General features: G+C 44.0%; 2 protein-coding genes across 2 annotated transcripts in view; one reads left to right on the top strand and one right to left on the bottom strand.

Moving 5' to 3' along the window:
- The window catches only part of med30 (mediator complex subunit 30), a 29,129-nt gene extending 24,543 nt beyond the window's left edge, over nucleotides 1-4,586 (top strand). Inside the window, exon 5 of the mRNA XM_071898405.2 lies at nucleotides 3,109-4,586. Within this exon, the coding sequence (XP_071754506.2) occupies nucleotides 3,109-3,204 (96 nt within the window). The 3' untranslated portion in view covers nucleotides 3,205-4,586. The remainder of the gene's footprint in view (nucleotides 1-3,108) is intronic.
- Nucleotides 4,587-5,784: 1,198 nt separating this feature from the next.
- ext1b (exostosin glycosyltransferase 1b) overlaps nucleotides 5,785-16,098 on the bottom strand; it is a 104,458-nt gene continuing 94,144 nt past the window's right edge. The window contains exons 8-11 of the mRNA XM_078290162.1: nucleotides 14,954-15,043; nucleotides 12,126-12,286; nucleotides 10,989-11,160; nucleotides 5,785-10,202 (exon numbers count right to left, since the gene is read on the bottom strand). Coding sequence (XP_078146288.1) covers nucleotides 10,017-10,202; nucleotides 10,989-11,160; nucleotides 12,126-12,286; nucleotides 14,954-15,043 — 609 coding nt within the window. The 3' untranslated portion in view covers nucleotides 5,785-10,016. The remainder of the gene's footprint in view (nucleotides 10,203-10,988; nucleotides 11,161-12,125; nucleotides 12,287-14,953; nucleotides 15,044-16,098) is intronic.

A 16,098-nucleotide genomic window follows, 5' to 3' on the forward strand; every position in this document is an offset into this window, starting at 1 on the left:
TGGACATCTCTCATCACCTTTACTTTACATGACCTGCCCTTCCGGCACTCAGTCTGCACACACACGCACACGCACACACACACACACACACACACACACACACACACACACACACACACACACACACACACTAAACCCCTCACTTGCACACACACAAACACACACACACACTGAAACCCGCACATGCAGCCACACCCACACGTTCACTCCCACACATGCACACGCACCCACACACTCACAGACACACTAGCATGTATACACACACATGCACACACACACACACACTCAAGTCGCTCACCCTCCATCTTCTCTGCATGTGCCAATCTCCGTCTCCACTCCATCTCAGGTCACTGTGCTTTTCCACTCTCCTCTCCGCCAAAATGCGCCGGTGTCTGCCAGCATTTCCAGGTTATATGAAGCAGGTAGGCATTCTGCCAGTCTGCAGGAGGCCTTCTGAGACGGGGGCTCAGACAGCGCTTCCTTGTTTACTTTCATGAGTTGTTGACTGGCCACCCTGCCGCGGCCGCCTCAGTGTCAGAGCGCGTCAGAAGTACCGCGGATAGAAAAGGCATCAAAACATTATTGTGGGGCCTGGCGTTGAGTGGCAGGCCGAGAAATGAAGGAGTGCATCCTCGGGATTCCTGAAGAGATGAGGGGTGTGTGTGTGTGTGTGCGCGTGTGTGTGTGTGTGTGTGTGTGTGTATAACAGAGACTCTCAGAGAGCCTTCACATTCTGTTAAAAAGGTGATGGTTCAGAGATTCCTGTGCAAAATACATTTTCATCTCTGCTCCCCTCTGCCTTGTTCTCTATGGTATATCCTCAATGCCAACATTATATTATAACTGTGAAGGATTAGAGTTACACTAATTATGAGGTTATGAATGGAATTGTATTTCCCAGAGATTCGATTGCAGAATCATTCGCGGTCTAGTTATTCATGTATCAAGATATGCCAGTGAGCCTTTTATAATGAACGTGCTGTGATGGCTTCACTGCTCCATAGTCTAATTTTCACTGGTGGAAAAATGTGGAATTTCATGTGTGGCGTCAAAGACAACGCTCGCAGAAGACTAGAGTTTTGTGGAAACTGGCAGAATCTGATTTCAAAAGTAACAAATCTGTCTTTGAAGCCAAATTCTACCCATTTACACTCAAAAAACTAGATAAAAAAATATCTCTTTGGCTCTTTTTGAAGCCACATGTAAAAATGAGACCACATCTTCACTTTTAAAAAGCACCAATGGGTTATTCTCCATTTAATGTGTTAAAAAGTCTTTGACTGAAATTACAAAGGCTCGGGGTATCATCTCATTAATACAGAGTAAATGACCGAGTTATTTCAAGACTCGCTCGTCAGAGTAATGAGGCATATCCCATATAATACACACACACACACACACACGCACACACACGCACATGCTCAGAATCAAAGTGAAAGTCAAAGAGAGAGATAGAGAGGGAGAAAGAGAGAGAGAGAGAGAGAGACGTGAACGAGAGGAGAGAGATGGAGAGTGAGAGAGAATGAGCAGCAGTGAGCGGCCCCCAGAGAGAGACACTGGAAGATTTCCAAATGTTCCACTCTGAAATATCTTCAAGGACAATCAGCTAAACAGTTGATATTAAGAGAGCTGTGTGAAATCGATTGCTCAAGGTGTTATCTGCGCTGCAAAAATGGCTGGTAATTAGTCACGGCTAAAGGAGTGTTACCGAGAGAGTGAGATGGATTTAATCTTAATAGATTTCACTGCACTGCAGATACAGTAGCTCCTGAGTGAATCCTCGCTCTATTCTCGCTGTCTCTCTCTCTCTCTCTCTCTCTGGCTATCTGTCAGAAGGAAAGCAGCGGGGCAGGTAGCCGTGAAGCATTGCTATCGCTAAATTTGCCCAAATCTCCAAAATGTAGGTGTTTGGCCTGAGTTGATGCTCAAAGGCGGCACGCAGTTGGCAGCTGTATCTTTTCTTTATTCTGACTCTGCGGGAACGGTTCAGGAGCCGTTATTTGTTTATGTATAAACCTTGGGCAATGAGGTACTTGAGTCCGCGGCAGCTGTTGACTTAGAGATCTGGGTAGCGTATTCAGAGGTAATCGGCAGACAAACCCCTGGGTGATTGACAGGGAGATTGGACTGTTTGCTCCTCTGTGATGTACCTGTACAACCCCGAGGCAGGCCAGATGTGTTGGTTTAGAGATTAGCAGCCGCTAGGATTGATAAAGTCAACTGCAGCAGTCGGTCTCTGTGGAAAGGTAAAGAGGCCTGTGGGAAAACGAGGTCTATTGTGTGTGGGGAGAAGAGATACGTGAGGTAAAAGGCAGCTTTGAAAGGTTTATTAACCCTCATCCCAAACAAACTCTCCTCTAGTGTTGACTTTGCTTCTGATACAAGCCCAAGTATCACAATTCCCATTCTCAAACAACACTAAAGCGTTAAAAAAACAACCTGAAACAATAACATAACCTCAAAGTAACATGAAGTGATGCTTATATTGTTTGAATACAATTTGAATTAGATTGTTTTTAATGAAACCTATTTTGATAGTAATGTTGTAGGAGGAAAACTGAACCTCCAAATGTGTTTCCCACAGGAAATCTCCTGCTGGGCAGAACTTCCTTGTCTGTTTTCCCATTCCAGCAGCAGAACAGCACAGTCATTAAAAGGGAGCATATGATTATCTTAAGTCACTTGGAGTCTGTTTTTCTTGTAATAAATGTGTGACAAACTTAATCTGTGGTTGAACAAAGTATATTTTACAAAGATTTATGGCGGTAAGTGTGAATTTTATGCACGCTGTTGATAGCATGACGCAAAACAAAGTACCAGCTATTGAAAAACCCGTTTAGTAGTGTAGTATAGTTGTTTCTCAAATCTGGCACTGTGGTATTTTTTCACTACCGTACTCTGTGCAACCTTAATATCCTCTAACAGCCAGGAATTATTTGCATCCCCTTAGGCCATGCTCTCTATTCTTGCTTTTATAAACCTCTAAAAAACATCATTGGCTTGGACTGTTTGGTCTTTTCTTGGGTTTTTTTCGGGGTGCCGGGTCACTCTGACATTGATATTAGTCATTTGTTCACATCTGACTTCTTGCTTTTGTTGTTGTTGCAGAAGCTGAAGCAGAAGAACCAGCAGCTGAAGCAGATCATGGACCAGCTCCGCAACCTCATCTGGGAGATCAACTCCATGCTGGCCGTCAGGAGCTGAACCCCACACACACACACACACACACACACACACACACACACACACACACACACACACACACACACACACACACTTAGCGAGAACAATTGGCAGGAAGAAATGGTCATTAACTGGACAGTGTGACAGGGTTCCACAGACTGGCTAAGGCTGCACTTTACAGAAGAAATGGGGGCTTTGGCAATATGACCCCCCCCCTCCCTGAAGATGAGGGGGGGTGTTGTGGGTGTGGTGGGGTGCTGATGACAAAAGTGTGGGCGACGACAGAAAGTATTCTGTCTAGCTCCATATTCTACATTTCAGAAGACTGAGCATCATGCCTTTGAGTTAATCCGAAGAGCTGATATATTATGTTGTATGTATTCGTAGGTACTAGCTCTTCATAGAGGTTATGCCTGTAGAGACACATCGATATATTCTATTTAATCCTTATATCCTATAAGATATTTGTTACATGCCTATTTCATAGTATTGCAATCGACTGAATGGAAGTCCCAAATTTCAAAACATACTGTTTTTATATGTTCCCTAAAAGACTTTAATGAGAAAGATGTACTGTACATTGTGGTAAAATCCTTTTTATTACGTTGTATGTCTTCTGCTTTTTGTTTTTTGGTAATTTGATGTAAAGCCGTCAGTGTTCCGCTCCCGCTGGACTTGACGTGTCATCGCGATGCCTTGTTAACCATGGGAATTCTGCTGAACTATAAATCTTGCTGTGATTTTTTGGGGTCAATGCCGTTTTGTTGCTGTATTTTTCCATACATATGTCTGTTGTGTGTCTGTTTATAGGAGGACAGCCAGTTCAAGTGAGGGGGGTCTCTACAGTAGTCTTTGGTCTCTGTGGGCGTTTCGGATTTTTAAAAAGCCTCATTTATAGACGAGGAGAGAGAGAGAGAAGCAAAAGAAGAATCCACAGAGGATCTACGCTCAACTTAAACACAGACATGAGCTACATGCACACACACGATCATACATACCCACACACACATACTGCACAGCACCACTGTCGGGCTGCAGATAGGCACGAGAATATCAGTGTCTGATATGGATGCGTTTAATAATTCAGAGCGAAGCCGGGGTCATATCCAAGATGTGTTATGAGGCTATTGTCCTCAGGGAGACGCAGAAGGACAGATGCAGCGCTGGAGCGGCTTTCAGCAGAGTAAAAAAAAAAATCAATGCCGTGAGTAGTGACTAATAAACCCCTCCTCAGTGGTCTAATACAGGGGTGGTTATTATATCTCCGAGGGCAACGGCATTGAGGGACTATTATTACTGTACAAATGGAGTGTGTTCTCATTCAGCCGAGGCAGAGGTCAGGGTGGCGACTTTATTTGTCCGTGTACACTCTTGTCTGGATTGGAAAAAAAATAAAGCGAATGAAAGCGCACAAGGCTACAATCTCGTGTTTACAGCGTTGGCGCTTGTATACATGTGTCTAATCGTGTTTGAACGAGGCCAAGGTGCACACACACACACAAACACAAACACAAACAATCCGATCCACATGTCCACAGCGTATCCTCTGCCTACAGCATCCTTTCTATCACTTAAAGGAAAAATCCACCGTCAGATACTCTTACGCTGCCGTATATCATAAATTTGTGATGTTCAGTGTATTGCAGGAGTTCATTTGTTATTATGTGTGAACGTGTTGCGTTCAGCTGTGGGTTATATGTGTAGGTGGAGAGAGCAGTAGTGATAGCGGAGTGAGAGTTTTTCCACTCAAGAGAAGTGAGTCATTTCCCTCTCACTCAAAACACAACAGTGTGTCTCATGGCTGCATTGCATTCTGGTCTTTTGAGGCTACTGTTGGAGGAGAAATCGGTCTCTCTGCCTCTTCTACGATGGATTATCTGTGGGAATAAGAAAAATACACCAAACAACATAGTGGACCAAAAATTCAAGGTATATCGCCAATAGCTGTTTTGGGGTTTTGGGCCATTTGGGACAGTTTATTTGCTCCTCCATCATCAAAAATGGACGTCTGCCATTGATGAAGTGGCCCTGCCATAACTGACGCAGCCCAGGCCCACAACAGACCTCAGCCAAAGTTTTACTGCATTGGTGAATACATTTTCTTCGTGGGCCCAATTTTACAACATTGTTTTTGTGAGATATTGGAATTAAATAAAGCCCATCCTAGATATCATAATTCCTTACACTCTTATGCTTACCTTATGTTTTTTCCAAGTTTTGTCAATGTCGTTCAGGGCGTGATCGGTGAAGTCAGCAATCCCCCCCCCCCCCCCCCCCAAATTCAACAGACTTCCTGGGGAGGATACATCTGTGCATCCTCCAGGAGAAGGAGACTTAATGAGCGGCTTCTCTCCACTACACAAACATCAGTTTCCAGGTCACAGAGGAAGGGAGGAGGTAGTGGAGGAAAGGATGAGTGATGTTTGGAGCTTTGGGATGCGTCCATAGAGGCGAGGCTGAGCAAAAAAATGAATAAACAATGCTACTGGGGCATGCAAGCGTTTAATCCTATCTGCACAAAAACACACTACATACTCTAAAAGGTTTCACGACATGATACCCATGCCCGTGAACAGAGGACACACGGAGAGGCAGTTATCAAATATGAGTTTATTCTTTTTTTTATAAATCATTCTTACAAAATTGGCATTTTTCTATTTCATTTGTGACCTCTATAAAAGTCTTCTGTTAATTACAAGGTAGGAGGGAGGAGAAGGCATCAGGACAGCTGGGCTTGATCGAGCAAATGAGAAAGTCCTTACTGATCAACAGATACGCCTGCTGACTGGTTACGTGATACAGCCAATCGCTGATAAATAATCCCGAACAGGAAGTGGTCATGCATCGTCGTCATAGCAACAGTGTCCAAACACAGCGATGGAAACAGGGTGTTACAACAGAGTGGAAGCTGTGACTCATCCAGTGTATGATTGCGGGGCGAAGACCCCACGTATGCTGCTATGGCTGCCCGTCTTTTGGTAATAACAAGTCTATGACAGACAGTGCTAGCGTGTCAACAACTCAAATGTTGATAAAAGGCACAAATCAAGGACAGACAGGTATCCAGCACACACACTGCCACCGCTATAAACACCAAACTGCCTGGCACATCATGGGTAAACCTTCTTCCATCTGTGTTGAGCATAGGAGGAGCATACAATGATCACTTGCATAAATTTCTCTTGATCAAAGAGGGGCAGGGGCATTTTAGATGATGCAGAGGTTTTTCCCGATGGCCCAGTTCACATCCATCACATTCTGAGCGAGTCTGGACTTGATAAAATACGGCATGCCAACTGAAAGACGGAGCAGCTTCTGACGCTAAAGCAATCCGACCTGAAACCAAGCTGTGAAAGATTTAAACGCGGACTGTCACAGCCTCAGACCGATTATTGTATGCATGAGGGGGAAGATGTTACAGCACAATCTGAAAATGTTTCCATCTGGTTTAGGGGACCCAGCTGCTTATTATTTTCCATGTTTCAGTTGGCATAGTCCTCGCTGGGGCTTTGCAATTTGACTCCCATAGAGAGCCAAGATGGCGAGGCCCAATCCAATTCCGATTCATTGGTCTATGTCATCTTTGCTTTGTGGGGAATCGAGAGTTAAACTCCGCTTTGACTCTGAAAATGTTATGTCTCTCTCGGGGAGTTCCATATGAGAAGGATGTGAGGGAGTGATAGATGTTTTCATGGAAAAACCAATGCGGGGTGAAAAATAATATGAGCAGCGTATTGGCATCTGTGTGGATTAATGTGCACAGCTTGTAGGAAATAAACTGAATAAATACCATAGACTCCCCTCGGCGATGCAGTATCATTCCTATGTTTTACGCCACGTCATCTCAAACTGTACACAGTCTGGTTTTGTGAAAATAAATATACGTTTATGTACAGTGCTGAGAGTCGCAGGGTTTTGAAACAAGGCTGGGGAGGGGGCTCTCTTGAGATGATCAACAGCAATTCAAACAATCACAGATATAAAAGGCTTGATATGGATTCAAACAATATGGGTCTCTGAACATGAAATGGGGACCAGATGCAGACCAAGTGAGGAGGTTTTTCTTTTTTTTTTCCCGGAATCATTTAGATGAACGCTGTCTGCCGAGAGATACGAGGCTCACAGCGACGCCACATCAAACACAGCATAAATCTCTCCTGGCAAACAAATCACACTCCAAACTTACAGTCCTGTGAGCGAAAAGTAAATACAAACAGGATATTCAAAACATGTAGTGAGAAAAAAAAACCAGAAACATTATAGGCCTGCCAGGTTTTATATGACATGCAGTTACTTAAACTGAGAGTAGTGTTTGGATATGACACTTGAAAGAATGAATGTCTCCGACTTCTTCTTCTGTAAAGGCCTACAACTTATTTTACATAAAACCCTTGATATGAAAAAAAAAAAAAAAAAAAGAATGAAAACTTAAAAGTAAACAGTCCGTGAGTGAGATGCAAACGACCACACTGAAAGTTAAAATGACGATGGTGATGACTGAACAGCTTTGTCTGTTCAGGCGTTCTGCTCAGTTCCCGTCCGACAGAAAGGCCACTAAAAGCTCGCTGCTTTCATTCAAGTGTCTGCGGACTAAAAGTCTGAGTGGACCGTCTGTGCTGCATGCAGGCCTAATGACAGCGTGTTACAGTTCGGCAATAAGCCGGCCATTTTCGCAGACGGCGGACCTCTTCAAATAGATCAACCGAAGGACAAGATAGCTGGTTATTTTTCCATTTTGATCTGTTTTTCCAATACCGCTAAGGTAATTTAAGGTGTGAAATGTCAGGCCATTTGTAGTCATGTACTGCCGCAATAATGTTAATACAACAGTGTTATGAGGGGGATGCGGAGGGTGAGGAGTAATGGCTGAGGATGGCCACCGTCCATCAGCAGACTGAACAGGGCCAGGCGGGGGCTGAGGGAGGGAGGGAGGGAGGGAGGGAGGGAGGGGGGGGTGGCTGTCTTCCCAAGGCTAGCATTAGCTAGCAGGTCATGGTTGTGGGTCACTGCTTTCACAACACAATGGCCCATAATGTTAGAGTGTTTCATCAACTATTTGTCCCCTGGGAATGAAACAGCACTCCAAATGAAATAGGTTTGCCTAATTGAACCCCAAACGTATCTCCGCCTGACAAATGGAGGAGAAAACCTTTTGTCAATTTAATGGCTCCGAGGCCTTGTGATGTATCACAAAAAAAAAAAAAAAAAAAAATACATTATCATGGAGGGAGGAGAGCCACAGTGGAGTGACGACTAGAATATTTCAACCGGACATTTCCTCAAGAGAGCGTCTAGGCAATCCCAAATTGACACAGGCAACATAATGTGCAATAAGCAATTTTAAAGGCAGACCCTAATGTCAGTGTTCTAGTATGGCACTGATGCGTTCGGCATTAAAATCTCACTACAAGCACTCCTGTGAAATGACGCCGGTCACTAAAGACCTGTTATGGTCTAAATTTTATTCCATTTATTCCTGGTAGGATAGTGCTCCGAAGCCATGCAGGAGGAATAAATGGGCGAAACGAGTTTGGGTTAGAATGCAACGTTCTGCTCCATTTCATCCAGAAATGTTCATTTCGCTCATTCCAACAGAGGGAAAATGTACTCCGTTTGAGCTTATGGTTGGATGAGCCAACGTTTCAAGGCTCTACACACACGCACACGCACACACACACACGCACACAAACACATACACACACACGCAGAGATGAGTGAAAGTACAAAGTTTGAAGGGGAAAATAAAAGATGATGAAAGTAGAAAAAAAAAAGATGAGAAAAGTACAACCGCTGTGGAGAGTATGAGAGGAAAATGGGATGTGAAACGAGATATGTTTTTCTAACTTATCTTAGTGATAACAGGGGACCAGACAGACCATTATAAGAGCCATTATCAGCACATCAAGGAACGAGCCACAGACAGACAGTCAGGATGTTTTGAAACTGGCTCAAGGATGTGTGTTGAAGGCTGAGAATATCAGGAAATAGCAGTGGCTTTGCTATGCAAACCATGTCAGGCCCATTGTAATCATAGGTTGGACAATGTTTAACTTTTCTGCCTTGAAAACATATTAAAAATGGTGACGTTCTGATTCCAGACCTCTCAATTTCATCAGTAATGACAGAAGGCTGATTTGTACACAAATCAAATCAACTAAAGAACAGGGTTTCCCAGGGTGTAAAGCAGGGGCTGGTAGTGAGTCCAGTAGCAAGTCCTGATGCAGACTGGGGGAGGTGGGCTAGGGTGGGTCACAGGGTTTGGGGTGTGTGTGCAGTGGGTGTGGATGAGGCAGCCAGACCAGTAGGAATGGGACCTGTGGCGGGGTGGGCAGGGTTGCCAGGTGGGTTGCCAGGTTGGTTTTGCGATCGCGGACACCTTCCCTCTTCTACCGTCCTGCACATGTGCCGAGAGAGCAGGAAAGTCAATGTCGTCCTTGTTCGTTTTGTGGCATTCATACAAAAAAATATTCTATCCAAGAGTTCTCGTCGTCAGTAGTGTGTTCTGCGTGTTTGCACATTGCGAACATACAGTACTGTTTGGCGTTTGGCATGTCCATCAGTTTGTGTACTTCTCTTTGTCTGTCTGTGTTTGTACTGTGTGTTTGTGTTTTTCGTATCCAGACGCCATCTGCTTGTTTCCTTTTTATCCCTTCCCCACGTCAAGTCCTGGCAGCAGCGGCGCTGTGGTCATTGGCAATGTGCTGAGTGGAAGACAGAGCTGTAGCGCCCCCTATCCATCCTGCTGTAGTCCTACTACTCTTTCTGCTCTCCACCGAGTCTCTCTCTCTCGCCTCCCCCTGCGCGGGGTCTCCCCCCAGGGGGCGCCGGTCCTGTCAGAGCCTCTCGATGTCCCTGTATTTCTTGCGGAGGATGGAGACCTGGTCCTTGAACAGGACGGGGTCCAGCCTCATCTGGGAGTGGACCAGCGGCATGGCGCCAAACCAGCTGGCGAACTTGTTCATGCAGGTCTGCCGCTGGGCGAAGTGGTCCGGGTCGGCCCAGCGGGACGCTCTCGACGACTGGAGGGGGTGAAGAAGAGGAGGAGGGGACAGAAGAGGACGGACGTGTTAGTGCTATAGATCAGGGATGCAGACGCTGTGATGACATATTAGATGACGAAGATTGACGTTAATAATAATCATATCTATAAATCATCGGCTCAATCACGTAGTCCAACTGCAGACACTATGACAAGACAAACCCATTAAAGAATCAAGATTGACGTTAATAATAATCTTGTCGTGTCTCTCAATAAATCATCAGCTCGATCACATTCTATATTTGATGGGCAATGTGATGATAGGCATCAGCTGGAGAACCACTTCAAGACTGACATGCTTATATCTCTCCATTGTAAGTGATTGTTCCTGTTTACCAATGGGCTGCACCAAAGGATTTCAAGAGAATAATTCATCCTGCGTATGAAGCAACAAGAGTTCATTCCATCTTAAAGGCCGTGACACACGGGAAATGGAAAGAAAAAATATTGCCTGAAACATGAAAGGGGATTTATAAAAAGGGAGGAACAAAATCAATGTGGATTACAAAATGTGGCTACTTTGTATCCGAGGTCGTAAGATAGCTAATAGTTCAATCACATCCTGTAATGACTTTTTCTTTTCATGCAAGCCATTTTGGAAGAATAGGTTTCCATTTTCTCAACTGGCAGACATCCCATTTTGGAATAGCCAACTCTTTTAAGAAACACTGCCATAAACCAAAGATTGATCCAGGTGTGAGGAGGTTTTCGATGTTCTTTCTGCAGAATAAAAACCCAACGGATTATTCCACTTTGCACTCCCTACCTGTCCCATCATGGTCTCCTTGTACTGCTTCTTCTGGGTGACCTTGATGGGCGGGAGCTTGGTGACGGCGGAGACCAGGAAGTTCATCAGGATGTCCTCGCAGTTGGCCAGCTGGTCCACCATGCTCTTCAGACTGCCGGGCAAGAAGTTGGTGTACAGGTAGTGGTAGTACCTGGAGGGTGAAAGAGGGGGAAAAAATGAAGTAAGGGAAGAAGAGGGACAGAATGAGAGAAGAAGTAGAGGGAAGGGAGAGAAACAAAGATCTGATCTGGCTGTCAGTGCATCCTGGTGGCTTCGGGTCACTGGCTGAACCCTCATGACAGCCGATGTGTCCATCAGTGCGTCTACTCAGAGAACTGCGCCGACAACTCCCTTTAAATGTAACACAATTTTCAGACACCTCTAAGTTCACGGTTAACGCCCGCGGAAAGAACTATGGATTTAGTCCCGTTTCATCGAGCAACTGACTGATTACTCAAGTTCCTGGATGGATTGAACGGCTGACTTATTGAAAGTGATTGAGCGTCTGGCTGGAGTGATTGGCTGACTTTAGCTTAATGGACTGCTCCCATCACAGCTGACTGAAGCCGTATTAGAGCTGACAGGGCCTTGGTACCACCAAATGGAGGAACTGTGGAACACCGTGTAGCGGACAAATTGACATTTTTTTGGGAGAAAATATTCCCAATGTCAAAACATCGGTTTCCCGCGGCTGCGCTATGCCGAACATCACACTTACTTTCATGATCTACAGATCAGCGCATCAAAGTGTTGCATCAAAAGAAAGACGACTGAACACTGGAGAACAGACTGGAACAGAGCTGTGATCCCCATACAACAGAACAGGAGTAAAGAGCATAAAAGATAACAGCGGAGCGAAAAAGAGACACACTGAGCACTGCCTTACACAGACAAACAGCTGTGTTGTAACAATTTTGTTTTAAACATCAAATGTCATGATTTGGGTTTTGATTTCACATCAGCTTAAACTGACTGATGCTTTAGCCACTTTCGGCAACGGTTTTACTTTTGTCGGGGCAGGAGAGAAAGTTGGAAGTTATTTTCCCTGAGCGAAGAAGAAGAGACGAGATGAGGAGAGGAGAGGAGAGGAGAGGAGAGAAGAGAAGAGCACTCCACCTGTGGTAGATGGCGGCCCCAGTCAGCACCATGGAGTAGTCGTTGGTCCACTTGGACGTGTATCCCCAGCGCTCCTTGTTGCTGTCCCAGAAGTGGCTGCGGGCCGGATAGCCGACGAGACGCTCCGGGAAACTCTGCCACACGGTGAAGGCAAAGTCCACCTGGACACAGACAGAGGCAAGACAGTCAGAGAGGTGTGGAGGGTGCACACATATCTTCAGTTTACATATTATAATGTAGAATATGATATTTATAACATAACGTATTATTCCACAACGATATTTCCACCATTTGAAGAAAATAAGACACCCACCCTCACCATTGAGTATTAAGTTATTCGCCGTCTTTAACCCTTCATTTACATTTTAAGCATGTTATTTTCAGGATTGTGTTTGTTTAGTTTTTATGTTCAATGTCTTGTGCTTCCTTGTGTTTTTTTTGTCTTTTAACATCTTGGGACCATGTTGGAAATAAGTGTTTTTCACTTTAACATGTTATCCTTTGGATTTTTTGTTTTGTTTTTTGTTTACTAATCCATAAATAAAATCAATCAATCAATCAATCAATCACTTGAATTTTTGAAATGTTCAGCAACAAAATATAGATAAGATATTTTTTAAAGATATTTTTTGGAATGAAACTCTTCATATGTATAATGTAAGCAAACAGAAGCGCAGAGTGACAGTGAGATAGCGAGAGAGAGAGATCACACGGAGAAATCACAAAGGAATCACACGCTCAAACACTTTTCAGTGAACAAACAACAGAGAAAAGAATCTCATCAAACACAAACACATCTTAAGTTGCTGCATGCGGCCAACTTCTGTGGCACAGATCAAAGCGTTTAATCAAATAATTAAGACGAAAACATCAAAAAGGCCTCAGCAGCCCGACAAACCACATAATACCACACTATACTGCACCAAGAGAGGGGGGCATTAAAGTCGAAATCCACCCTAAAACAGAATTCACATCTCTTCTTTGATCTTGGACAGTTTCGGCCAGGATCTGTGCATATGAAGTCTCTCCCAAAGATAGGAAAAGAAGAAGAGATCAGACTCTTATGTGTGATACCATCAAGCTACATGCGTTGCTGCACTGTGTCGTCTTGTTGTTGTTGTTTTGTTTTGTATTGTCTCAGTGGATGAAACCATCAGATTGCAGGAAGCTGAGGAGGAAGGATGGGAGGAATGTTTTGTTCCCAATGTGAGGCCAAAAATCCCAAAAATGCACCGCTGTACCATGTTGCCACTTGTCACTTTTAAAGTTGTGATGTTGCAGGTTTTATATGATGCGAGGGGCGGAAGGAGTGGGGGGGGATTGTTTAAAAATCTGTTATGGTATTATTTGTTGGACCGCCATGAAGTAATCACAGAAAATATGCTGGTTTCCAGGAAGAAACATTTAAGAAATTTTGATTGAAAGGAAATTTTTTTTTAATGTTTTGGCATTTATTGTTAAATAGATGTATAGGTTATGATATGGAGCATTAGCTAACAATGTGACAAAGTCATTTTTCATTTCATTAGCCAGCTAAGCCACCAGGACGCCAACATGCTCTTCTTTAACGCTATTAGTACCTCTATTAATTAAATGGGTGTAAGAGTTGAAGAAAATATTGCCACAACACTTTATTCCACGATGGCTCTGCGCCCACTGGCACAGAGCCGTACTGACCTGTGAATTAACTAATGGAAAAGTACTGTTAGGACATATTACTGTGTCAGCTTAATGAAATGTGGTGAGATTGTGATGTGGCTTTGGGTAGCAGGTTACTGGTTGTACTAATACAGTGCTAACGCAGTGCTACTGTGTTTTTAAACTAGTTTTCCATATGTTAATACACAGGTTTATACAGGAATAAAGCAACTGTGAAGTCAAACTTTTAAAACGGAGCTCCAGCAATGATCTCAAACAGTTGCAGTCTAGTTCTCTGGATTCTAACTCTGGGATTTGTTTGTGTTCGCGATCCAACCGTCGGAGATCACAACTTCATCAGCATAGCATGTGTCGATTCGGTTTTTGGGCTGGATTTTCCCTGCGATGCCAGCTCTGCCTCGCCATCTTGATCCTCCACACAAACAGCCTTTATGAGATCTAATTCTACACTGTTCAAAGCAGCATCTGGCTTCGCATGGTGTCGCGCCAAAATGTGTCCCCAGGAAAAACACAAGAACAGTCCCTACAGCGAGGGGAACAAAACTGCCCGTAATAGTGCTATTCTCAAAATGCAAGGATTCGGGAGGTGCAACATGATTACAAGCGGCAATTGTAAGAAGTGGGAGATGGAAAGAAAGGGAGAAAGAAAGGGAGAGAGGTAGAGAGAGAGAGGTAGACAGAGAGATAAGAGGAAGAAGGGAAAAGTAAGGCAGAGTGGGAATGAAAGTTACACTAGTTTAGGCGATGAAAGTATGGAGCTGCAGAGAGATAAGTTCAAAACACAAGGGAGCGAAAGAGGGAAAGAGATAAAAAAAAATAAAAAATAAGGGAAAAATGCGATCAGAGAGTTGCATTTGGGACAGAGAGACAGTTTGTAACTCTGTGTTGTCTCAAGAGGCCCAGCCTATTGAGAGAGAGGAGAAACAGAGAGGGAGAGAGAGAGAGAGAGAGAGAGAGAGAGGGAGAGAAAGATAGAGAGAGAGAGACGGAGAGAGAGTCTGTATCACTGTTTCATACTGACGCAGTGCTGCATAAAACAGTAAAGCAGCCTAGAGCCATGCCAGCGGTGACGTCATCAGTCCCTTCAGCACCGACGTAACATGCAGAAGAGTGAGAGGTTCTATTCTATTCTATTGTATTCTATTCTGTTCTATTCTACAGTGGCGTACCTCTGTGGTGGAAAGCACGGTGTCTTCATCCAGGCTGAGGACAGCGTCGGTCACGATGGTCTCGTAGGGCAGGAAGCGGCTGCTCATCACCTGCAGGGGGAGCCACAGGGGGGCAGAGGGTTAAAACCAGAGGGATTAGACTGAATAGAGGAGGATTCCCCCCCCATCAAAACAGCATTCCTGCATTATCATTTGGCTGGAACACATTAACATGGCTGAAAGAGCAAATGGAGACTGGGACGTTGAGGGGGGGGGGGAGAAAGTCTGATGAAGAAAGAGGAAAACAAATGAAACGGTGTACCTGTTCTCTTCCTGAATTTAACTGTATCATTTTGCAAATTTAACACAGTGTGCAGGAGTTCATTCATATGCAAAATGGCTCTCATTGAACTTCTGATGTTAATGTTTCCGTGGAATTAAGTGTTTGAGGCTGATGGGTTACCATGGCATCGCTCGTTGAAAATTACAATGGCAATTGTGTTGCGCAGTCATCGTCTTATGTGTTGTCCACAAATGAAGCTGTTCCACTTTCCTTCATAACACCATCAAAGCTCTGCGGCAGCGATCCAAGGTTTAGTCAAAGAGATGACTGGGACTGGACCAGGAAGTGTCCTACATATCCATTCTAATACTGAGATGAGTATCATCCAAAATCATTTCAGGTAAACAACATTTAATTTAGTCTGTTTTTAGTTTCATTCCAATATGAGATATCCACCATCCTAAGATGTTTGCTTAAAAATAACTGTGTTTTTGACAATATAATCATCTGTATTTTTTAAATATTTACTCAAATCACTCAATTTCTGGTAGGTAAATTTTTGGCAAAAATGGATATAGCATTTTGGAATGAAACCCTTGATGTGTGACACCCTGGTTCCACATACTATTACAATTTAGACCCTTTTGCCTCCAATATCTATATTTTTTCATCGACCCCTCACACATTTCAGAGGGATTTGGATAGAGGGAGACAATAAGCCACGATGTCAACATACAGTTGTGCACAGCGCACCGTGAAGATCAGAAAATGGCACTCACGCTAAGCCATGGCATTAACACAGTATACTCTGCTGCATGCTAATTCCCGGCCCTTTTTAAAACTGAAGTACACTATTCCCCTGCATTCAACAGCGTCGGAGTGC

This window comes from Centroberyx gerrardi, chromosome 19 (genome assembly GCF_048128805.1).
Source record: "Centroberyx gerrardi isolate f3 chromosome 19, fCenGer3.hap1.cur.20231027, whole genome shotgun sequence".
Lineage (NCBI taxonomy): Eukaryota > Metazoa > Chordata > Actinopteri > Beryciformes > Berycidae > Centroberyx > Centroberyx gerrardi.